The sequence below is a fragment of the Porites lutea genome, chromosome 7 (assembly GCF_958299795.1).
Source record: "Porites lutea chromosome 7, jaPorLute2.1, whole genome shotgun sequence".
Classification (NCBI taxonomy): domain Eukaryota; kingdom Metazoa; phylum Cnidaria; class Anthozoa; order Scleractinia; family Poritidae; genus Porites; species Porites lutea.
Window position 1 is genome coordinate 32,710,879 of NC_133207.1, and position 24,564 is coordinate 32,735,442.

Consider the following 24,564-nt stretch of genomic DNA (forward strand, 5'->3'; position numbering starts at 1 on the left):
TCAAAATTGCAGAACAAGGTTTCCGCCACACCTGGTGGAAAAAGTTAAGCAACAACAGCCTTAACTAAAACATTTTCAAAAACACACAGGATGTAAATTGTTTACTTGAACTAAAGTTAGAAAAAAAAACCCTATGAATGATTTTTCACTTTCCCAAAAATGTCCACTTTTCCAAGGTAGACCACAGGAGACAAGGTTGTGTTTAGCATGTAGCATAATGCTCCTGAGAATGAAAATGAAGAGCTTTGGATAACTAGGGATATGACTATTGGATCCTCTACTGAGGGGCGTAAAAAAAACAACTTCGAAACTGACAAGCCATGCAAATGACTTTGCTCCCAGGGAACGATCTAACATAAAAATAGACCTATTCTGCTAACGCAATGTTGTACCCAATTCAGATCTTTCGGGGTTAAGATTCTTTGTGCACTGTATTTGCATTATAAGGTGGCATTCACATTTAAATGATATGGAAATTCCTGAAACAAAACGTTTTATTCCCAAAGGGTTTGAATTGGGTACAACATTGAGTTAGCCAAATTGGTCTATGTTCAGACCACTCAACTTGACCTGCAAACAAAAACAAATTTTTGAGCCTCAGGCCCAGTTGAGACACAGAATTCAAGAGCTGAATCAAGTTCAGTGAATTTTAAGTCCCTGTGAAGCACGGCATCATCAAAATCAATTCCAGACGACTACTAAAATAAATTTGGATTTGTTCAACTCAGCCATTCTTCACACTCGAACCAAATTGAACAATTTATTAATCAGACTTAATCGAACTCAATCGAACTTAATGGAATGATTGGGTTCAGTAATTGGATGCAATTGAACTCTCACAAAAAAGTTTTAGGAATCAAACCCAATCGAACCTAATTGACTGAGTTCGATTTCGCAAATTTTTTGGTTCGAGTGTGTTGGATTACTGAACTCAATTGAACCCAATCATTCGATGAAATTTGGTTGGGTTCAGTAAAGTTCGATTACCAAACAGTTCCAAGGCTTATGCCTGGAACTATATAAGGCTATTTTTTGTATTTTTCACCCGTTATTTACTTTGTGAACTACCAAAACTGAGTAAATACTAATTCCTTACAAAGAATAGTAACATATTGTTCACTGAAATTTCAATTCTTGTACAAGAATACAGCAAGTGAAATTTCACTTTCCAAAACAATCATTAGGAAACATATTTGAAGTGTGAATTAATCCTTAATGTCCACGTTTGCTCTCTCACTCCTCCTTTCGTTACTGGAAACTTCATTAGAATGTACATGTGGGCCGATTCTTAAAAATATCAAATATCTGGTGCAGAGGAAGGGACTTCAGTAGTCTTGAAAACATCTTCACACAACTCCAGGTCCGCTTGTAGGTTTTTCTTCGATATAATCTGGCGGCTGATCTTGTCCGGAAGACTGTTGACGAGCTTCGCTTTGCATGCTTCTGTACTCCTTGAAGTGAAGAAAGCACTCGACGGCAAACAAGACCAAGCAGACGAAGCCAAAGAAAGCAGCTGCTCCAACGGTAGTCGAGCTTGTTGCACACCAATCTTTAGCAGCTGAAGCAGCAAGACTGGAGCCAATAAGAAAACCAACGACCGCCAGTAAACACAGCACTGTATGAACTGCAGGATGACGGAGAATCCAAAGAAGTCTATCCCACAACCCAAGGAGATGGATTATCATGTCAATCAAGGCGTTGATAAAGGCGGTCCATGCGACAAAATCGAAAAAGCCCATTTTCGGAGAACAACCGCAAACGTTGTTGTAATAGCAGTACACTGAGGAACCACACGCACCACCAAGCAACGTAAAAACTAGCTCTGCTACTTTTAGCTTTCCAACCCAAGTCTTCGTTATATAGTCCAGCGAAAAATGGATAAAACCGTCCTGTCGAGCCGCCATTTTCTCGAAACGGAAAAAGTTATACAGGTTTCCGTGCGTATAATAGGGAGGAGTGAGGGTGGGAAAGCACTCGATATGAGTCATCGATATGTCAGCGGCCTCTAGCCAATCCATGTGACAAACCATTTGAACCAGTGGGGGGTGGTGAACTTGGTAGTTTGTTTGTCCGGACGATCTTGGCCATCGTGACGTCACGAAGAGAGAAGCGCGCAACTTCGAGGAGTTTTCGAAAATGGCGCCGTTGCCATTTCCAAATGCTACTTTTAAAGTTGGTTTTCCTGGATATTGACGCTCCAAAATGGTTTTTGTCACGGTAGGATAGTGCAGTTCCAACATCTCTTTCCGAGAAGGTGAGTGAAATGTGTATTAATCCGAAAAATAACGCGTATGAGAGCTGTAAACAGTTTTGGTCAATTTCCTCGAGTGGAATAATGTGCCGCAAAAGTTTGCATGTTCGCACAGTAATATCGCATTTTCTCGAAATCGGTGAGGTGTTGAACATCGAAACTTGGCATAAGGGTGGGTTACTTCTATTGGAAAGCATTGTCTCTGAAGTTAATTAAGATAAACTAGCAGAAAAAATGATCAGTCCATTCGAGTGTGCCAGCGTAGCCGCTATTAAAGGTACAGTCCCAGAACTGATGCAATTGTATTCATTACTTTGCTGTTATCTCCAATAATGCCAATAGTACCACCTATTCAAGCTGTCTTTTCGGGATAAATAGACTTTAAAGTAGTTTCTGTTAGAGGGAAAGTATAGTTGCAACAGCTCTTTCCGAGAAGGAGAGTTAATTGTATTATATTCTGTTGATAATTACCTCGTAGACAGTTTAAGCCAATTTTTTCAAGTGGAATATTTGTCGCAGAAATTTGAATGATCATTTATGAACATCGCATGTTTTAGAAAATCGGTTTCGTGTGGAAATTCGAAACTTGGCAGAAGGGTAGGTCAGCAATAGTGGAAAACATTGTCCTCGATGTTTAATGGGAGAAATTAGCAGTAAAAATGATCAGTCCATTCGAGTGCGCTTAATATTGATATAAACAGATGACCTCGACTCGGTTACCCCGGCACAATGTAAGTCAATTATTTTTCGGTTTTAAGGAAAAGGAAACCAAAGACTTCCCTCAACACTATGTATCTATAATAATTACACCAGGAATATATATTTTTTTAACACTTGAAGGTTGTACCATCTTGTTGAAGCAAAGGATATTTCTCTGTAATACCTATAAGCTTACATTAAGTTTTCATAAATAGCAAAAAAAATTATAAAGATTTACATACAGCTCCAAACATGTACATCTGTTATGCATGAAGCAATTTCATATCCTTCCACATCAATAGTTAGTGCGAATGGAGTCAAACATGTACAGTGAAACTTGTATAATTTAAGCGGACACCTCAGAGAATGCTGTAGTGCCCACTTAATACAAAGTTTCTTCCTACTACATACAGGTTTTGATAGAAAATGTGATATGAGACAGACCTGCCAACTCTCACAATTCTGCCGTGAGTCTCACGATTTTTTAACTTTTCTCACAGTCTCATGACAAGGCTCCCAATCTCATGGTTTTCTGGGAAATATTCTAAATTGAAATATTACCTTGTTGAATAAAAACATAAATTTTGTGGGGAAATTCTTGTGCCTGGATAAGCTTTAACTATTTTAGCCATGAAGTTGTCTTAGCCCAAAGAAATGACTCTGCTGTATGTTTCGTCACAGTGATAACCTATTTTCTGGCCTCTTAAAGTCATCAAAGAAAAAGCGGCATCTAATTTGTTACATAACGGACCACACTAAAGCAAGGTTATATTAAAATAAACAGTTGACTCCCCTAATGGAAAAGGGGTCGTTTAATTTTGACCGGGAAAAAATAGAATCTTACTAGTTTTTGTAGAATCTCCCGATTTTTTTTCATGGGTCTACAGATTTTCCTTTATCAGGGGTTGGCAGGTCTGTATGAGGAGCTAAGTACCATTCAAATAAAAGGCGGAAACATTTGGAATACTCCCAGAGATATGATGATATACATTTGCATTAATATCTTTATTTGTGTGGAGCAAATAATGTACCTCAAATTTTAGGATATCAAATGAGTCAAACAAATTTATACAAACAAAAATGAAATGAGAAAGTACTGTAACTCATTTATATAATTTACAGAAGTTCCCTAGTGACACTAGCCAAGTGCTGATAGGGCAAGACTCCCAATCTCATGGTTTTCTGGGAAAGCAAAAGGCATCTTAAAATAACAAAAGGCACATAGGGCTCAGCCGAATGGTACCATAATGACGTCAAAACGTATAGAAACAGGCCGTTTCTCCGAAACCCGCCCCATTCCCCTATGGCTATTTTTATTTGCGTTTACCCTACCTCACCTCCCCTCCCCGTACCTGATGAAACAAGGCTTTCAACAGTTTGTTGAGATAGGATGCTTTATGTTTTAAAGGATGAGCTCATCATATTTTATTATCGTATAGACAGGGGTAAGATAAGTTAACAATAATAGACAGATTATTATAGGTGTGTTACTCATTTTTACAGCTATCCCTGGAAGAAGAAATAGAAGTAAGAAGCTGACTGGTAGCCACTGAGATTGAGGAGAGGAGAAAGGAAATTGAAAGAGAAGAGAAAGACTTGGAAGGAAAAGAAGAAAGGTTAAGAATAAAAGCAAAAGAAATTAAAAGCACAGTAATAGAGGCCAAGCAGGTAGCTGCCCAACTGCAACTAATGGCAGGGCAGCTAGACTGCTTGGCTAACTAAATTCTGGAAGAGACCAAAAAGTTAAAGAAGAAGTAAAAGAAAAACACCAGTGTAAGAAAATTTTATTGATAACAAACCGTTTCTTTTAATCAAAGTCAATGTGCAAAGTTTTTACATGTAAACAAGTCTAAGTCAGACCTGTTATGCAAGAAAGAAAACACATTTGTTCAGTATATAAAAAATAAAAGGAAACTGGTTCTTCTAATTTCTCGTATCCTGTATGGTCTCTTCTTGCTCCATGGAATCCACTCCATCTAACATCCTCCACTTCCCGCACCGCACTACTCTCTTCGTGGAATCTATTATACTAGATCTTTACAGACATCCAGTAAGCAGCACCTCCTCCATCATACACTGCATGTTTTTTCTCATCATCTACAGAGTATTCCCAGCCAAGGAAGCACCTAATTATAAAAACAGTCAGATAAAAAGAGATTATTATATATACAAAAGTCAAAACAAAATAAATCAATAAAGGCAATATTATCACTTAAAATCCCTAATTATTTGTTAAGCATCTCTTAAATCAGATATTATAATGGTTTTCCTCAACTACTCCCTAAACTTCACATTAATATAGGTGAGTTAAACCACAAACACAACCACCCCCCCTTCCCCCAAGCAACGGTAAAAAAATATTTCTCCCTTGAATTATAAATTTTTGTAACTTCAAGCAACCTATCAAGATAATACAAAGACTGGTTTCTAATCTTAAACCAATAGCGAAATGAATACCTGTCAACCTAACTGTAATCATACCATAGCAATGGCAAGGCCATGTGAAATATATTAGCAGAGGCAGTACAACAGCAAATTTTAAAGAAAGGCTTTAGAGCTATTATAATGGAACACCTATAGTCATGGAATGATTGTCTTCACTAAGTTACGCCTACCAAGAAATTACCACAAAGCTATATCAGCTGAGTGATAAAACTGTACAAGCTGGGTGATAAAACTGTACGAGCAGGCCCCGAATTGTTGGAACTGGCCAGTGTCACTTGATGTAACTGACAATAGCATGGAGTCCAAGTAAGTTAAAAAGCATCAACGAATGAACTCGTGTAGTTATTGAACTATATTGTCATTCTTGAACTTTGGTGTCTTTACTGATCTACACAAAAAGGAAAACCGAAAAAATGTAACATAAAAAAGTCTCTTTTTATATTGTAAAAGTGTGAGAAGGGTGATGATATTCATCGCATGAAAATCCTGCAATTTTTTATATCCTTAGAAATTTTTTTCCCCTCATTTTTAGATGCGGACGCCCGAGGAAACACATTTTCAATATTACACCATTGAAACGCTTACTAGTGTCCCTTTTCTTGGCTTTTTCTAGTTTTTTTTCCTATTAACTCTGTAAAGCGATTAAGGCAAAGCTACATACCCATCCTTTCTACGGCTCCTCCTCTTGGATTCTCTGCATAAAGCCCTAAAAATGTTGATGTTGATCAAAAACTTTAGCTTACGGCACTTTACCCTAGTGATAGATTCTGTTTGACTATTTACTGGATAAAAACCATGTTCTCCTTTGTTTGTGGGGCGAAGAAGCAAAGAGAAAGGCAATGTGAACTTATCTCCATCATGAGCAATGAATGTTTGGCAACATGATCGTAATTTATAGTGAAAAGTTGCAATATAATAAGCTATAATATCCTTGGTTATCGCGCGACGATTAGATTCAATACGCTTTATTAACATTTTGATACGTTTGACTCAAACAGGAAATCCTTTCAAAAGCCTTGAAGATTATAGCCCATATTCTATATAAAAAAAACCCACTTGCTTCTTACATTTGTTTACTTTTAATAAATTGTTTACACAATTTAATAGTCTAGTATGAACATCATGACGCTATGTTTCGTGACCTGTCCACGCCACTTTCGCAATTTTTGTAAACATCCCTGAGGTTTGCGACTTTTATCCCACTGATCATTTTTGCTAACTTATTAGATGGCTCACTTCTATCACTAATTGAGAGACCTATACCATATTAACGTCATTTGTTTTTCTCGAGACTAAATTCTGCTGGGCTCTTTAGTTATGCGTCTCTAAAGACGCCCGGGTATGAGTTGTACCATCTGGTCGATCTCGGGAAGTTCTTGATTTTTTACGATGGAAATGCTCTTTCCTAGAATATATTGCAATTTTACTGTATAGCATTGATAGATAAACACATACCTTCGGTCGTTTCATCGCAACGTCTCGACTTTTACCTCTTGAAACCACGAAACAATTTCGCTCGCTGAAACCACTTAAAGTTCCCGGGATAAATTTCTCGTGACGTCACGATGGCCAAGATCATCCGCCGCGCGATTCCTATAGGAGCGATTGGCGAGTTCATCACCCCCCCCCCCCCCCCCCCCTGATTTGAACCATGTGACTTAGTGACCAAGAAACGACGGGCTCTGGGAACGAGAATGGGAGGGCCGTGTCTTACAAAAATGGCTTTTCCGCTCTTGAATCAGGGGGGCACTTAGGTATTTTTTGGGTGGGTGTGTGCCACCCTTGCTGTCCGGGACTCCAAATTGGCACCCCGTTCTAAAAATAACTTTCCCCTTAGATTGATACCCCGTTCTAGAAATGGGCCAATTTTTTATACTCCGTTCTAGAAAGTTTGTAAATTGAAATAGCCCTGTTTTTTTAAAAAAAAATTTCTTTATTTGCTCGACTTATACATCAAATAAATGCTTCTTCATGATCATCCGGAATACGTTTCCTGTGCCTAATCTCTCACCACGCACAGAACCACGCTCGTAAGCTAACGATTTTCCTTCTCCTCCCCGATCTGTTTCTTTTGAGCCCGTCTCCATCTCCCTCGGGTACATTATGGACTCGTTCCAGACTTCCGCGCGCCTATTTATCCAAGATGGCGGAGTCAGCGCCCGGGGCTCGCGCCAAAATACGCCCGCCCTGCACGCTAAAACACAGGGTGCGACAAGAGTACAACAGTTTGCTTGTTAACGCATTGAATCGTATTTTGAAAAGCAATCTGTCCTTGAATAATTTCAAATGGCTGCTTACAAAACTGGAGCTTTCGTGCGTTCGAAATATTATACCCGTCACCTAGAAAACGCCTCTGAACTTCAAAATCACGACCCCGCTGGGCGGCACATACCCGTATAGGTATAGCCTGTGAACAGGCCTTTAGTCGAGCGGGGTGGGGAGAGGGAAAAGCGAAAAGGCCTGTAGACAAACATTTCACTGACTGTTGATAGGTCTGATTGACATCGGCTTTTCGGTCGGCACGTAGCACGCGATTTGATCACAGAGTGGCAATAACAAAACAGTCCAAAGACTATTACCACGGGGAGGAACTACGCGCACCGGTCAAAAGACTCAAACTGTCTTTAAAAAAAAAACTAAGCTGGAGTTTATAGTTACCGAAGCACAATGCAATTCTCCATAGCTGATGTAGCTTCTGTTTAAGCTGCATTTCAATCTTATAATTTTGGATCTGTAAATAACCATCCGTGATAATTAAATTTTTAAACACTGACGAGCTGGGCCCAGCGTCAGAATACAACATTGCAGAAAAACATTTCATTCACGGACTAAAGAAAATCGCTTAGTTATTCAGATCGAGAGGGCACTTTGGAGAAAAGTAAGACCCTTATTCAGCCGCAATAAAAAGCTTTACGCTTCAAAAGAGGTCAAAGAAAATGCTCTTGCATCAGGGGGCAAATCCTGTCGACCAGAAACAGAAACCAAAGTAAATCGATATGTGTGCCATGACCTCTCCGTGTGAAACAAGCGGCTAAAATCACATTTGCTCAGTGAAAATGTAGAGCCTTCCAGAGAATAATCTAACCCGCAGAGGAAAAAACTTATGGGAACAAGCAGCATTTTGGCATAAAGTAAAATTCGTGTCGCCCCCGGGGGGATACTACCATATATGGGCTATATAGGTATGTGCCGCTGTGAAGGGTATGGTTTTCAAGCAGTTAACTAGGATAGGGTATATAAATCAGAGCGTTTGGGTCTAGAATAGGGTATTATTTTTTCAGGAAACTGATCAGTTAGTTCTAGACCAGGGAAACTGCTACTCTAGGATAGGGGGGATTTGGGGAGTTTACTCTAGTATAGGGTAGCAAAATTTAGCTGAACTAGCTCTAGTATTCTCGGTTTTCACTCGCGTGAGGAAGCAGAAATAAAAACGGAAACCTTTTAATACAGAAAATCTAAAATCTGGGAAATGAAAGAAGATAAATATACAAAAAGCCTTGCCAAGAATCAGGTCTATGCAATAGTTCATATGCGAGAAATTCGGAAAAACGTTTTACCCAAATTTATAAAGCTTTGTATGGAGACGCCATGTTTGTGTCCCTTTCAGGGGCACAAATATGGCCGCCAGAAGCCAACAGAAACATCTGTTTTTGAGTTTTCCTACTTATGCGTGAATTCTTCGCTTCAGGAACTCATAAAGATTAAAGTAATATTTATTCTAAGACAAAGAATGTTTAGATAGCAAAATCTCCAAAAATCCGTAATGTTTTTAACCCACATAAGAGCTTTCCCAGCCGCCAGCTAAATGACGCGTCAAGCAAAAACCTGGAAATTCAAGCGTCCTGTACCGCAAAATAAAGAACCCTTTTGAACCGAAAATTTGTTTGTATAAAGGTTTAAAGGTGCTCTAATATCACATGAAAGTAGAAACTCAGAAGAAGCGATAGTTTCTTAGTTTGAATTTTAGTGACGCCCCGGGGTGTCGCCCTACCATGTAATTCCTGTCGGCGATCGAAGCGCTGCTGATCTCTTGGTACTTGTCTTCGAAGCTTCACGTTCTTACGGAATCCGAGGTGGCTCAGCCACTTTTTTCTATTTGTATTTGCATTTGCGTTTTTCTGTCGTCATTTACATTTTGTTTTGTGTTTTTTGTTTTGATTTTAATTTTTATTTGCATTTTAACTTTCCATTCAGTTTTCACTAGCATTTTCATTTGTGTTTGCATTTTTGTTTTACCTGCATTTGCATTTCAATCGGCGTTTCATGTTTATCAACACTTTCAGTTACGTTTCCGTTTTTGTTTGCATTTGCATTTTGCTTTTAATTCTTACTTTTTTGTGACGTCAAAATCAAAACGGAGGGTCAAACGCTATTATATTTCAACTTTTTATTTCGTTTCTTTCATCACTCACTTGTTTTTCATGTGACTTTTACCTTTTTGCTAGCCTGCTTTATGTTAAACTTCGTGGATAGGTGTCGACAGATGGCGATGGTGTGATTGCAATCGACGACCACACAGCGGGAGTTACCTCTGGCTGACTACATAACTCTTGCTTGTCATGGATGTCGACGTGGACATGGTTGTTTTATTCTTAAGAGAGCTGTTGAGAAAAAATAAGACTAACAAGCTGATTTTGTTATATCTCAATGAAAAGTTTGGATTGCAGTGGAGGTAAGTCTTTAAAGTCGAATTTATCCCAGTTTTTCACTTAAGCATGGGTATCACTCGTCACCAAACGCTCCTCATTCGCTGTCTCGGATATTATAACTTGCCAGCCACGAAAAAGCACCCTAAATTTTGGTTCGGTGAGTTCATAATGTGCTTCCTAAACAGTCCCTTTAGATGTTCTACCCTATGTACTGTCTCCATTTAAGAAACACAAATTCAGTAGTAGAAGGGCAAAGGTCAGCTTTACTCTTTAAGGGTCCTTAAGCAATGTGGTGCACCTCCAGCTTCACTGGCTAAGGTGTATACAACCATTGTTCGTCCTGTTCTAGAATATGCTGCCCCTGTCTGGCAAAATATGCCAGATTTTCTATCTTATAAGATGGAGAGCATTCAGAAAAGGGCTATGCGCATCATTTTTCCTTTAATGAGTTACAACGAGGCATTAAATGCCCTTAATTTAACAGCTCTAAGTGACAGACGCGCCCATCTATGCCAGGTTTATATTGATAGACTCTGGAATGAGAATCACCCCTTGCATTTTATGCTCCCCAAACAGGAGGAGGTTGTGCATAATTTATAATCTTAGATCTGGCATTAGCCGCTCCACGCGTCCTACCTGTAGGACCAAGCGCACGCAAGAGTTTGTCACGCGTAAGTATACCTAGTGGCTTGTACAATTATATTTTCTAGTATTTATTGGATTTATTGTATTATGTTTTAGTATTGTATGTTTTGTAAATAGCTCTGTAATTCAGCCATTCTGTATATTGCTGCAATGAGTCTTAATAAACAGTCATTATTATTATTATTATTTCTCAATTGCATATATTGCTGCCCCTTTCGTCAGGGGCACCCAACGAGAATATAGTTCAAAACCACTTAAACATAGCATTGTTAAACGTATTTTAGTATTAAAAAGGTAGATATAGGCATATTTTTATCTCCTAAAAATTTTTCATCTGTTCGGATTTCCTAGCTGAAAGTCTAGTGATCCGAAAATTGTAGGGATCAAAACTTACCTTTTCGAAAATTTCAGCCAGAAAAAAGGTTTCCGAAAATTCTAGGTGACCTTTTTAGGGAAAAAATCCGTTAAAAATAGGCAAATATACCATTTTTTGGATGTTCGAAAATCCTAGGAGAGGCAGGTAAGCAAGAAATTTTACAACAAATGTTTCGAAAATTCTAGATCTAAAATCGTCTTCCGAACAGATATTCTTCCGAAAATTGTCATTGGGTGCCCCTGTTTCGTGACGGTGCAATCCAGCAATATGGACGGTACTACAAAAAAGTTCTTATTGTTTATTAATTAATGATACATGTAGTTGCTCGACGCTGAAAAGGTTTTTCAAGAACCACAATTTGAGACGACATGATGATGTGACTGCTCAAGACGTCATAAAGGCTGTTGAGGTACGTTACGTTTAAAAGTAAGTATGTTTAGTTTTCTTTGTAAATGTTCCCTGCATATACATTTTGGAAAGGCTCTGAGTTTCGGCGGTCATAGCTGTGATTTTTTTTTTATTTCTGGGAGCTTAAAAGATTCACCCAAAACCTAACAAAGAATGTGTTTTTGATTTTTTCAAGACATTAAAGTTAATAAATTCACGTTTACCTTAATTCGGACATACGAAAAATCAGTAAGTAACAGTTCAGCTTTAACTGCAATGTAATCATAACTGATATCGTATAACATCCCACATGAAAAATTCACCAACTATGACATTTGCCAGCTGGAACTGAAGGGATCAGGACAGCTTCTTGGAGCGAGATCTTTACATCTTCGGATTAGAATGCATCAAGGGCTCCTGGTTACAAGGTATGTATGTCTTAATCGTTGTCTTATTTTTCGCTGAAGTCAGTTCTCTCTTTGGGATAGCCACTAAGTGCCCGTTTGAGGGTAGCCTGCGTAGCAATCGTTTCCGCGCGAGCTGAGTCCAGGAAGTTAAAATGGGGCGACAGCCAAAAAAAAAAAAGAAACTCTTTCTACGCAGACTAGTTTGAGGGAGATGTCCATCGTTTTTTCCCGACCCAACTGACCGCCCCCTGGGTCTCCGAGGATGGATCATGTCTTGATAATTTGCATGCCAGCGTGAGAACATCCTGGTTTGTACTTAAAAGGATGAGATTAGTGAGAAATCATGTGACATCCAGCTTCTAATCAAATGTACAAAGTAGTGCACCTTGTAGCTTGTACCTTTTCTACATCTTCATACTTCTTGGGGCATCGCAAAACCTCAACCTGTCAGATCAGTAATGATATTCTCTTAACGATTCTTTCCCCTTCTCGTTTCTTCTCCCTTCTTGTAATGTTCTTTGTAAGATTGCCTTGGTACACAACTGTCAAATTTCAGCATTCTTTTTCATTTCATTTCATTTATTTTTTTCCTACAGCCACAATTACAACAACAATTTATAATGGTAATGGCAAGGAAGCCTATATAGAAGCCTATATAGAAGCTTATAAACTGTAGGCTTCCATGCACTATAGGGTAAATCATGTAGGTTAAGGGTGCTGAATGAAAATTTAATTTTTTTTTTTTTACGAGAGAAATTCCATGGGTTTAGACGGAATTGTAATACGATTTGATGATCCAAGCTTTTTATATGCGGTTTTTGTTTATTTCTATAGGGAACAGGTAGAGTTGGCTTTGCAGTATCTTGCCCTTTCACAAGTTGTGGCTCGTGGACCAGGGAAAAAAAATGTCCTGCGTAAACGAAAATACGTGTCCAAGGTGAGCACCAAAAACAAGACAAAAACTAAGACAACTTGTATAAAAGCGGACATCATATTGTAGATCCTGCGAGTCAGTCCAGGGTTTCTTAGTCAGTAACATTCATGGGAAAGCCGGTACTTGTCATCCCATAACTAAATACTTTAAATCAATAAAATTGCTTTTACGTACAACTCTACCCATGTTAGATTCAACACCCGATATTTCTAACGCCCGTACGTACGTGAGATAATAAATGTTAAAGCTACTGTTATTTTAGTAGGGAACGTTTTTTGTTTACAGCATCATATAGTGAAAACACTGAGCATACAATAACACAGGCAGGCTTTTTAGGGTATAATCGCAATCTCTGTTCTTTATATTCTATATTATTTTAACTTAGTTTCTCCTTGAATTTTAAGGGACCAAACTGGTGTTGGCATCTGGATGGTTATGACAAATTATCCCGTTGGGGTATATTTATCCATGGAGCTATTGATGGATTCTCTAGGAAAATTATTTGGCTTAGGTATAAATAGTACGTAGATATTTTAACATAAACATTTAGTGGGGGGAGGGGGCTAATAACACAAATATTAAAAAAATTAACTTAAATAATTATCTTCCTTTCTTTTTTAATAGAGCTTACTCAACAAATAAGCAACCGTGGGTCGTAGCAAAATACTACATGCAGCATGTTTGCAGCTTGAACGGTACTGGGAATTTTAAGTATTGGATGTGTAATTTCTTTTGTTGTTGTTGTTAATTACATCTCGCCTGCTTACCCATATGTGATGCGACACACCAATCTCCAACTCCAGGACTTAGGACAGTATGGGTAAGTGCAACGGTTTCTGGGATCGTTTGGGTGCCCAAGCGTTACTCATCATTGCTAATTAGCGCCGAAAGTTTTTACCCCTTTCCCCTATAAATCCTGGACTGGAGAAATTCATTTTAATAGGTAGTCTAGAAGAAACCACCGTTGTTAACAATGACTTGCGTTTTGAACAATTCTGTGAAAGTCGTCTTGATCCTCAGTTCTGGTATAGTTAAAATGAAACGAGTGTCTATTAAGGTCGTACTATAAGTCGGACTATAACATGGTTTTAGTTTGAAAATCTTTTCCTTTTCTTTCACTTTTTCAGTGTTGCCATCAGTCACATGCTCCGATGTAGGAATAGAGACAGGCCTTGTGGCATCGTGTCAGTGTTTTTTGCATAGAAACTCAGGAGATGATTTTGCTGGAGAGAAAAGCCACAAATTCGTGAAGTCCACTACGAATCAAGCAAAGACAAGAGCCCATAACCTGGATCGACATACACTCGTGCCACGGCGTTTTCACTTTTCAGTTTATTTTTACTGAAAGATTTTTGCGCGAATATTGAATATCTTTTCAGTCCCACAAACTATAGTCAGCAAAACCAGAACCCTTGAAAATGGCATTTTGGACCTTAATGAAATGAAAATGTCACGTCTTATACTTTTTCCGCGTTAATTGAAGTCAATGAAAGGATCGGAGAGGAACTTACATTTTCGCGTGACAACGTGCTGTGCAATGTATGTTTAAAAGACCTTCCCTTGAAAATGCCGTTTTTTTTAATAGAGTAGATTGCTAATACCTGCGGTAGATAAAGTATTTGTTGAATTTGGGCACGTTTTGTAGCAAGACTATTTCTAGTTTCTCCAGCAATCTAGAGGGAGTCCCTTTCACAATATGTAAAATTTATTGAGGGTCATCTCTAACAAGCAACACTGATGAATAGGGGGTTCGCTTTGTTAGACTTCTAAGATCTTGTAAGCTTTCTGAAAATGGCTGGCCCCCTCACATATAACAAACGACCAGCTAGTAAAGATAATTACTACTTATTTAAATCTAACGTCTTACCATTGTTTCTTGCAGCGCATAGAGGCATTCTGGAGCCAGCTGCATAAAATGTGTGGGGATTTTTGGATTTCCCTTTTTGAGGTTGGTGCTCATCATGACCAGTTTCGACCTGGTTTAGCCTGCGTAGCAGGCGCTTGGAAGTAGTTAGCCTGAGTATCAGGCCTTCCTGAGGGGCTAGGGGAGAGGAAATTTTAGATGAGGGAGGGGGAGGAGCTCTCTCCCTTTTTCGCTTCTATCTTTCCCCTAAATTCCCCCCGAAACGCCTGATACTCAGGCTAGGAAGTAATGGACGAAAGAGAGAACGAACGCGCGCGAGGGAGACACGGGAGGTGTGTCGCGTGTCTCCTTCTCTTGCGGGCGTTTTTCCATGTGCCCACTACTTCCAAACTTGCCATGAACTGAACTCAACTGAAATGAATCTCGAATTCAATGGATTCTAACGCTGATTGATACGTCAGTTATAATAATCTGCGCATCGGCCGGCTCGGCATATAGAATTCAACGTCTGATAGCTTAAGTCAAGTTAATGTAACTTATCAAATTACAATCTGATGTTTTCTAGGATATGGAATTTCAAGGAATACTAGATGTGACAGACGCGGTGCACAGGTGATTAATTCTACGTTCTACGCATATATAGAGGGAGTGAGTGGTTTCGCAAGAGAAAGGTGAAGCCTAATTGAACAATACTGAGGAGAACGGTGGTTCGGTAATGGTAGCACTTAATGGCTGCCAAGGCAATCCTTTTGATACCGCCTAATTCCTTTCAGATCGTCTTATTGGAGAAAGTCTGTGTGAACATTTTATTACAATTATTATTATCTCTTTTATCACAGTCTTTGCTGGTGTTCTTTTTGTGCATCAACCGGGCGCATACCATGCACCTAGCGCGTCAGTCACTCAAGACAAACAATCTGTTCATACACTGAGCACCTTTTATTATTATTATTATTATTATTATTATTATTATCATTATTATTATTATTATTAATAATAAACATATTTTGGGAATCCTGTCCAAGCGAAACTGATTTTACGTGGCTGCCTTAATTTAACATATTTTTATTGTGCCGTTATGCTTCTTTATTTTAGGCATTGCTTTCTTCATGTCTACTTCTCAGGTGAATTAAGGCACGGGTCTTCGTTATATGCGGGGTTTTATGATTTGATCTTGTTTTTTCCAGTATCTTCCTTCATTTTAACCTTACACCGCTGTGTTTAAGACCAGAACCACTTTGGACCTTAAACACTACTTTTTTCAGATCACGTGACCAGCCACACCTAAAATTATGCAAAATTTGGACTTTGCAGATTACACCACTTTACTGAATGTGACCACAATCGTTTTTCCTTCCATAATATTTCATTTACAGTCAAGTAACCTGAATTAATCGGGGATTTGTGAAATGATCCATTCCTTCGTAATTATTAGATATTTTTCTCTCGTCCCAGTCTCCCTCTTAACAAGAAACGTTATAGTTTACAAAACGTAGATAATTTAAGAAAACCCCGATCAATTCCATAAACTTTGTGTCGATAGCCATTGACAAAAAATGAATTAAATTACAAGTGTTATTTATAAAGTGGTGTAAATTTGGATTGAAATAAAAAGTCAAAAATGGGTGTGGCAAGTCACGTGACAAAGATAATACATTAGTAATAATGAAAAATGAACGCTTATGGGGAGTAGATATTGAATTTAAAATGTCTATGCGAAAGGTAAAATTCCCTTCTAAAACAGACCACCCCCCTCCAAATTTGCATTGCCCCATTCCTTAATTCACCGGAGATTGCCTCTTCTCCAAAACGAACTCAATGACTTTAAAGAACAGCATAATTCTCATCGTATCCGAAAACAAAAAGACCGCCGCGTCCCAAACGGTGTTCCAGACGATCTCTACCTGTTTCCGGGAATTCATGGTAATTATCATGGTCCTTCATTTCTAACATCGTTTTCCGAGCAAACAGTAAAAAAGCAACTATCAAAACGACAACAACTGAGTGATATTTAATACTGACTGAAGTCAAGATAGTTAAGTAATAAGAATGCACAATCCATATGAGTGATTTCATTTGAACCGCGAAACAGATACCAAGAAATAGTGCAAAATAGCGAGAGATAAACGTAATAGTGCATAATAGTGCGAAGCCGCATTCTATTACCTATTTCGCGGTTCAAGTAAAATCACTCTTTTGTACAGATCATAGCCTATATGGAATTCGTTTTCATGTAAGATTTAGACATTACTACACCCCTCTGAAATTTCCTTGCTCTTTAAATGGATTTTCTGGTAAAAAACAGTCGACGATATGGTATGATACAGTGCTGTGTGGTCCGGCTTGATCGGGTGTGGTGTATTGTGTTTTGGTGTAGTGTGGCATATATGGAAAAAAAGATGAAAAGCCTGCGTAGCAGGTGCATAAACGTGATACAAGCGCAGAAAAACATTGAAAGGGGTTTTGACAGTTAATTACAAGTGTAATAACTTTATCTAACCAGGATTTCAGGATATGGGACACGTACCCACAGAAAACGACCTTGCTTATTTAGAAGAGAGATTCGCTTTTGAGGAACCACTTCCCACGCCAGTCCCCTCTGCGTTTGTTGACGCTATAAACGGCTTACTTCCAGACGGCTACATAGAGAATGCATCAAGGGCAAATAGCGCTTACAGATCGCTATTAAACTTTTTTCAAAAGTCCAGTTAAGTGAACATTATACATGAAGCTCTTTTCACTTTTTAACGCTGTATTAAGAAATTGATACTGTCAGGGAAGGACCAATAAAACAATACTTGGATTTGTTACCTTATATTAGCGTTTTTCTTATTTATATTTGCATTAAATACCAGGATAAGTTTTTCTCGGAGGTGCAAAGTTCATATTTTCGTCGTATCCTGCAAACTACTTACGTACGCTTCCCTGGAATCATTCAAAGTTTTTAATAAGTAATCACTATGGTTGAACGCGGCGTAGAAAGCATTGTTACTGTTCAGGGGCACCCGACCGGAAATTGTGAGAAAAAGACCTAAACTAACAACACCGACAACGAAAAGAAAAGCCTATGATATTTCATTCATCGTTAGACATCGGGCATTTCGGCATATGGAACAGTGCATATGATTGTGATTCCCATGTCCCGAAGGAAAGCAACTTCCCACTCTTCTTCATTTTGAACTCGAACTGGATAAACAAGAAACGATAATTAATATGTATTTGACGCGACTCGTGGCTTGTAAGTATCCACTTTTTACTTGGTTAAGCAAGAAGGAAATCAATTGTCATTAAATCATTTTGGTTGAAAAAAAATACCCCGGGAGACCATCGTTGTTATTGAGTATTAGGGATGGAAGAATGATATCTACCTGCTTTATCTTGTAGACCAAGAAGTCTACAGAATTTGTTACATCTATGGGAGATCTCGAAAGTTTTGAAAACATCTTCGCCGAGGTTTCCAACACCAAACAAGCTGTAGAAAGAAACAAAATAATGGTAAATGGTGCGATAGGCTCATATCAAAAGTAAAACACTAGTTCCCTGGCAGTACCGAAAACACTCCTCTCAGCCAATCAGAGCGCGCGTAGTTATTTTGTAACCAGTGTTAGACCAGCCTATATAGCCATGATTGCTACTAAAGAAGCTTCCACTTACTCTGAATCCAACGAGGCTAATTGCAGGTCGGTGAGACCATTGTCTGTACCTAAACAAATGTAATGAATCAGTCAAATGTGAATTGCACTGCGTATGTATACCTTTGACTATTATTACGATTATGCTTAATATTATTATCATGATTAGTATCATTATTCAGATTATTATTAGTGTCATTATTATTATCATCATAATGAACATGGTAACAGATCAAACAAATTAGTCTGATTCCTTACCTTGAACATCGCAGATTAAAAATTTGCCACTGGTGAAGCTCCAGCTCCAGTGTACAAATGCCAGGGATTTCTGGCCAACTGCACATTTCTCTCCAAGAGGAGTGGCATGCCCATCGTTATTTATGAATTTTTTATAAAGGCCATTTACTCTAGGCTCAATGGTGAAAAATTCATCGGTCCCGTTCCTTTGAACGAGAAATGACGGAATAACTCTGGCGAATAAGATAAACCGCAAATAAGAAAGAGATGCGAAAATATTCATACAAATGAAATTTCTATGAAAATATTCACAAAAGCATTATTTTCTCTATAAAAATAATCGTTGAAAAATCGACAATATAGGGAAACTACGACAGCATTCATATGTGCCTGAACGAGACGCTCTCTGTTTCGCACTTCCCTCCATTTGTATAAGCGCGAAAAAGGGAGGAGGCTCTAGAAGGCTTTGAGTTTCAAAGTGTGAAGACTTTAAAAATTTAATTTCTGAAATTATGGGATTTGTCAGGATATTCTGAAAGAACAACATCCAAGCGGCCTACTTACGAAAAGCTAGCATTGTGTGGCAAATTGTCTCTCTGGGGTAGGGTTAGGATGGGCCCAGTTCTGTTTTGAGACTCCATATAATTCCTTCTAAATTTGAATTGGGTGTAAACGTTTAGGCGCAAGTCAAATTTAGAAGGATTAGGTTGAAAAAAGGAAACAATTGAATTCGGTAAGGGACCGGTCATTATTTATCACCGGGGGGGGGGGGGGGTCGGAGGATTTTGGGGGGGATCACTTGATTTTTAGGAGAACAGAGGGGCGGATCAGTCGTAACTAAAAGCCCAAAAGGGGGGGATCACTGAAAATTTTGGAAGGATTCAGAGGGGGGACCACTCAAATCCGCTTGAACAATGCCAATTTGAAAGCATACAACATAAATGTGCCCATTCTACTGGGAGATGATGGCATTTGCAATCTCAATTTGTTCTATTAACACAACTTTATTTAAAAACGGAAGTCTGTCACACTGGCGAATGTGTGCATTTCAATTTATATCGAGAAAGCTTTGTTTTAACGCTTTATATTTTTCCTTTTATAACGTGCTCATGACTTAGCTAATATTCATCTTTAAACATGACAGGTGAATTCTAAATTGTGAACTATATAAACTTCTGATAACTGAAACATTGTAAAAAGCGTGTTTGTTTAAACATAAACCATTTATCGCCTCTCCAGGAATGGGCGTCCTGTGTCAGCTCTATACTAAATTCGATTCAGCTGCTTCATCTGCCTCATCTTGAGCCTCATCATCCCATTCAACAACTTCATTTGCCTCTTGAGCCTCGTCATCCGATTCAACAGCAACATTTAGTCCCCTTCGGCAGGTTGACCCTGGACTTTGTGCCCTTAAAATGGCCGCTACTTGCTCTAGATTTTTTGCTAGGGTCGTGCTAAAAATACCCTTTTCTAGTAGCCATAGCAAAGGGTCTAGATGCAAACGTCTTGTTAGTTTCTTAGCAAAGTCAGCATTAATTGATGCTATCTACAGGAGTAACTCTATCATTCTCTTCGATTGAACCGAAAATTTGCCCCGCGACCTCGATTGAGGTCAAGTTTCCGATCCTAGCCCTTCCAGATGGCCGAATTGTCGCTAAATATGACCTGCTGATAGGGACTTGGCGGACTGCTATTTGGCACTCTAAAAAAAGCAACTTTGCAGTTTCAAGCACTGATTGCAGTTTCAAGCACTTTGCAGTTTTAAGCAAGATTGCTTGTATGTCAACTGAATTCAGATGTCTGGATCCAGACTAGAAAAAGACACGGATCAAGAGACACTTTTAAAAAAAGACTGCGCGATAACGGCTTTATTATGCTGTAAGTACATCATAGTTAGAAATACAACCTGTATATGAACGTTTAAAACACTAAATATACACGTCGAAAGGTGAATATGGGTACAAAGACATGGGGGGGGGGATCACGTAAGTTATATATAGTTATGAGGGGGGATCACTTCAATAAAATAACATTTAAAGGGGGGATCGGCTAAATTTCATCGTGTTTAGCTCAAAATCCTCCGACCCCCCCCCCAGGTGATAAATAATGACCGGTCCCTAATGCGTAGCCAGAGCTCCTCCCCTGCCCTGAGCAGCTACTTGTTTTTAGTCCTCGCGCGTCTCCTGCCCTTCCGGCGAATGGATAGAAGAAACGTAAACAACTGGTAGGTAGCCAGGCCCTGATTCTTCCCTTTTTGTCCAGCGACTCTATCCCGAAAATAGACACCTGTTCGCAGATTAGCCGAGAGCCCGAGCCCACGTTTTTCTGGTAGCAACCCAGGCAAACTGTAAGAAGCCATGTTACCAACATATTTTAGGAAATACCTTGGGAATTCACCAAATCCCTGGATGCCTCTGACAGTGTGGCGAAATATTTTTCCCAACTGTCGCACGATGGCTTGAGTTTGAACGTCCTGATTAAGAAAGGAAAAAGGAACAATCCTTACACGTTTTTAGTTCTTTATCAGTTATATATTTATCTATTTTTTTATGAACAACCGATTTTAGCAGGTGGACTTGGATTTAGAAACGACGGTTTTTTTGTCACTTCAACTAAAGCGACAACAGTATGATTGTCAAGAATTTCAATCTCGTTACCTCAAAATTATGGTTCAATAAAAAAGATCCTATCGATTTTTAAGCTGAAAATGTTTTTCAATCTGCAAAACATGAGGCGATGATGTGCTCTCATGAAAACACACTTCTGTTTGGGGAGCGCGCGTAATATGTTATCATGGTCGACCAGAAATGATGACTACAAAGGACTACCTTTCTGCATAAGTCACTAGAGCTGCCCGGCACCTTTGCCATGTATAATTTAGCCACCCATCCATTGGGGGCTTCAATGTCGAATTCCAAAGGGAATTTTTGTACAAAGGCAGCATAGCACTCCCTCATGCCTCCTTTGCCGATAAGCTCCCCCAAATTTATGACGGTTTCCTGGGATGCTAGTTCCCACTTTCCTCTGAAATTCATTTTATCCACCTTGAATGCTTGGACGAGGAACGTATTTATATAACACATATAAAGATAAAGACATTAACGAGAATCATTCCAGTCATTCAAATGAACTATTGTGACAACCACAAAAAATACATTATTTTGCTTGTCTAGGACAACCTTTCCTATTCGATTACTGGCTGTTTTCACACCCTAATATAAGTACCCGTCTCGGGTGTATCGTTCGTGGGAGAATTCGCTTCAGCCCATACAAATGATCCGTTATATAATGTCCGATTTTATCGGTCTGCTTAGGGTGAAAAATGCAACTTAGGCGGACACGCCCAAAAATTACGAAACATATTCAGAATTTTAACCGAGAAAGAAAACTACTCAACCTTCCATGGTGCGTATGACCGTAAATTTATCAGGGAATCTTTCACTATCGTAACAAGAAAAGCATAGTGACATAATAAAGTTTTGCATGTTTTAAAAAACGTTTTCCTAATATACACGTTCATGACTGAGCACACGCATTCAGATTGACAAAAATATAAAAGTATACATTATCCAAGGTTAAAAAACCGAACACCTACCGGTATTAACATCAACATCTTGGCCGCACCGTGCCATATGTTCCAGGGCACTACCCTGCATGCGAGATTTGAGGTAAAATTCTAAAAATAACGCAACAACAAGCCTTATTATTATCTCTCGTATGCTTGCACCCAAACACGTGCAATACCAGGGGCACTCAATGGATCTGTTCCTCAAAATATCTGTTCTTCAGGCCAATTTTTGCTGGCTGGGAGATTTAAAAAAATAATGATATGTCCTGGGAAATAGACAATTCAGGTTGTCTGAGTGGATTTGGTGTCTGGAGTGGTGTTATCAGTGTTATTTGCCCCAAACCTTTCCCCTTCCCCACTGAAGGGCTGAATTACGCCCTTAGGCCACAACCAATTTCCTATCGTTTTCCCTCCTCCCCCAGCCCCACTGATGGTCTAAATTTGCCCTATGACCACACCCAAAGTGGCCAGTAACGTCTAGCCGTACGTCTGCTGGGAAACATCCCAGTAAGTCAGGTTGCAGGTTGTAGGTGCACCTTGCTGGCTCAGAATTCTTTCCTTAGTCTTGCTGGGAGTGAAGAACAGATAAATTTTTCCAGCAATCCCCCAAAATCCTAAAAATGGCTTCCGATAGCTTTATTCATTGCTGTTGTTTTTAGATCTTTTTTGTCAAAAATTCCCGTTGGGTGCCCCTGTGATACACGGGTGGGAAAAATCAAATACTTCTTCTTACTAGAACTAACCATGCGGAAGGAAGCTCGACTGATACTCATTCCCGTCCTTCTTCGGTTGGCGAAAAGATCTCGATAAGCTCTATAAGGGTAGAGAAAAATTATAAAAGCACAAACAACTAATTCATACAATACAGTAAGTAATGTGGGTCGTACCTGTTTTCCTCTTTTTTTACCGTAAGATATAGATTTAGCCAGGCCGACCAGCAAAGCCTCCATTTCAATATTTATAATAAAAGCAATAAATATATTATAAACTCTGAGCCACAGGAAGGGCTGGGCGATTAAGAAAAAATGCCTGCATAGTTTTTCAGGGATTGAAACTTAGTATGAAATAGGTGAAATTATTCTTGAAATGAAGAAAGTTGAACCATCCCCTACCTATAAAAACACCTTGCTAATGTTTTGTTTACCTTTCCTCCTTAGAGTTTTAAATGCGTCTTTTTTTATATCTTTCCTCGAAAGATTATAATTTTTGCAATTAGCTAAATGCTCCATATTTATTTGAGAACTGATGAATCTGCCTTGCTCTCTACTTTTCTTTTTTTCACCTTAATTTAATTGCAGTATTTTCTGTTTGTATCCGTTCCTGTGCCCGCCTAGACTAGCTATAGCTATTTGCGGTGCCACACTTGTAAAAATATTCCTTAGAAAATTTATAATAAAGTCTTGAAGTAGTATTATAGTCAATTGGTCTTGTAGTTGTGCATATCAGTACTTTGAGAGTCATCGCTCTTTCACGATCAATCAAACCGTAAATAGGGATTTTCAATGTATCAGTATAGAGTGCGCTAAACGCAAATTTTTGTTTAAAACAAGCCAAAAGTAAACTTGACACAAAGTACTCTAACACCAAATTTGGATTGGAACTTGTAACAGGGAAAAATAGATACCTACCCTCTTGGTCTGAGGGACCTCAAAACCTTTTGCACGCTTGAATGTATACGATGTCAATAGCCTGCGTAGCAGGCGCTTGGAAGTAGTGGGCGAAAGAGAGAACGGGCGCGCGCGAGGGAGACACGCTCTCCCCTCGCGTGTCTCCTTCTCGTGCGCCCGTTTTTTCTTGTGCCCACTACTTCCAAGCGCCTGCTACGCAGGCTACGATGTCAAAGACGATTCCTACAATTAGAGAGCAACCATGGATCAAATTAACTCATAAATTAAGAAAAAAAGGTGTCTTGAATTGGGTTGAATGCAGTTGATTTCCATTAACGAGGAAGAAGGCAGCATGTTTTTTATAGCTGACATATAAAAACAAAAGATGAGAGAGAACAAAGCCACATCAAGCCTTGGATAACACTAGTCATTAAAGAAAAACGTGACCCACCTCTACAGTATTGCTTTCTCCTCTGTCGTCTCCAGAACTGTCAAATGCGTCTGGTAAGGTGTTGACCCTCTGAGGGAAAGTGAACTGCGATTTAGCAGAAACTTAAACACTGGGATACGAAGTGCCATTAAAAAATAATCATCATCATCATCATCATCATCATCATCATCATTTGAAATTTGAAAAATTTGGATCAGTTCAAACCATCCAAATAATTATTGGTAACAGTTTCGAGAGGCTTTGGAATGTGAATTAAGTATTTACATTGCTTGGTCCCCAGCTGTCGGCCAAGAGGGATTATGCCACGGAGTATCCTTGATCACAGGTTGTGATCCGATGCTTTGTAATATTTCTCGTACTATATGGGTGTATTATAATAATAATAATAATAATAATAATAATAATAATAATA

The 24,564-nt window shown here is 38.9% G+C and overlaps 3 protein-coding genes and 2 long non-coding RNA genes across 5 annotated transcripts; 2 read left to right on the top strand and 3 right to left on the bottom strand.

The window, feature by feature from the left end:
- Positions 1–884: 884 nt before the first annotated feature.
- Positions 885–1,941, bottom strand: LOC140943948 (uncharacterized). The gene has a single exon (XM_073393054.1). The coding sequence runs from the start codon at positions 1,902–1,904 to the stop codon at positions 1,347–1,349; it is 558 nt and encodes a 185-aa protein (XP_073249155.1). The 5' UTR covers positions 1,905–1,941; the 3' UTR covers positions 885–1,346.
- Positions 1,942–2,039: 98 nt separating this feature from the next.
- On the top strand, positions 2,040–5,580 carry LOC140944259 (uncharacterized). The gene is made up of 3 exons (XR_012166687.1): positions 2,040–2,254; positions 4,454–4,566; positions 5,556–5,580. It is a non-coding gene; the product is annotated as an uncharacterized lncRNA (long non-coding RNA).
- On the bottom strand, positions 4,706–6,955 carry LOC140944260 (uncharacterized). Its single transcript, XR_012166688.1, has 3 exons — positions 6,851–6,955; positions 6,057–6,101; positions 4,706–5,076 (listed from the first exon to the last, which is right to left on the bottom strand). It is a non-coding gene; the product is annotated as an uncharacterized lncRNA (long non-coding RNA).
- Positions 6,956–9,640: 2,685 nt separating this feature from the next.
- On the top strand, positions 9,641–17,369 carry LOC140944810 (uncharacterized). Its single transcript, XM_073393913.1, has 11 exons — positions 9,641–10,067; positions 11,387–11,474; positions 11,795–11,880; positions 12,694–12,796; positions 13,198–13,304; positions 13,418–13,488; positions 13,921–14,060; positions 14,676–14,741; positions 15,223–15,269; positions 15,753–15,781; positions 17,161–17,369. Exons 1-11 carry the CDS (start codon positions 9,955–9,957, stop codon positions 17,367–17,369), a joined length of 1,059 nt encoding a protein of 352 aa, XP_073250014.1. The 5' UTR covers positions 9,641–9,954.
- A 373-nt stretch (positions 17,370–17,742) lies between these two features.
- Positions 17,743–21,592, bottom strand: LOC140944811 (alpha-protein kinase 2-like). The gene is made up of 6 exons (XM_073393914.1): positions 21,355–21,592; positions 20,911–20,999; positions 18,548–18,759; positions 18,312–18,360; positions 18,026–18,129; positions 17,743–17,843 (listed from the first exon to the last, which is right to left on the bottom strand). Exons 1-6 carry the CDS (start codon positions 21,559–21,561, stop codon positions 17,743–17,745), a joined length of 762 nt encoding a protein of 253 aa, XP_073250015.1. The 5' UTR covers positions 21,562–21,592.
- Positions 21,593–24,564: the final 2,972 nt, after the last annotated feature.

What these genes read in the sequence shown, in the direction of transcription:
- LOC140943948 (XM_073393054.1), bottom strand. Translation starts at nt 1,904, where the DNA reads ATGGCGGCTCGACAGGACGGTTTTATCCATTTTTCGCTGGACTATATA.
- LOC140944810 (XM_073393913.1), top strand. Translation starts at nt 9,955, where the DNA reads ATGGATGTCGACGTGGACATGGTTGTTTTATTCTTAAGAGAGCTGTTG. An exon ending in AGGAAAATTATTTGGCTTAG is followed by an intron (nt 13,305 to 13,417) that starts GTATAAATAGTA and finishes CTTTTTTAATAG; the next exon opens with AGCTTACTCAACAAATAAGC. An exon ending in TGAAGTCCACTACGAATCAA is followed by an intron (nt 14,061 to 14,675) that starts GCAAAGACAAGA and finishes TGTTTCTTGCAG; the next exon opens with CGCATAGAGGCATTCTGGAG.
- LOC140944811 (XM_073393914.1), bottom strand. Translation starts at nt 21,561, where the DNA reads ATGAATTTCAGAGGAAAGTGGGAACTAGCATCCCAGGAAACCGTCATA. An exon ending in GGATTTGGTGAATTCCCAAG is followed by an intron (nt 18,760 to 20,910) that starts GTATTTCCTAAA and finishes CTTATTCGCCAG; the next exon opens with AGTTATTCCGTCATTTCTCG. An exon ending in TTTAATCTGCGATGTTCAAG is followed by an intron (nt 18,361 to 18,547) that starts GTAAGGAATCAG and finishes ACATTTGTTTAG; the next exon opens with GTACAGACAATGGTCTCACC.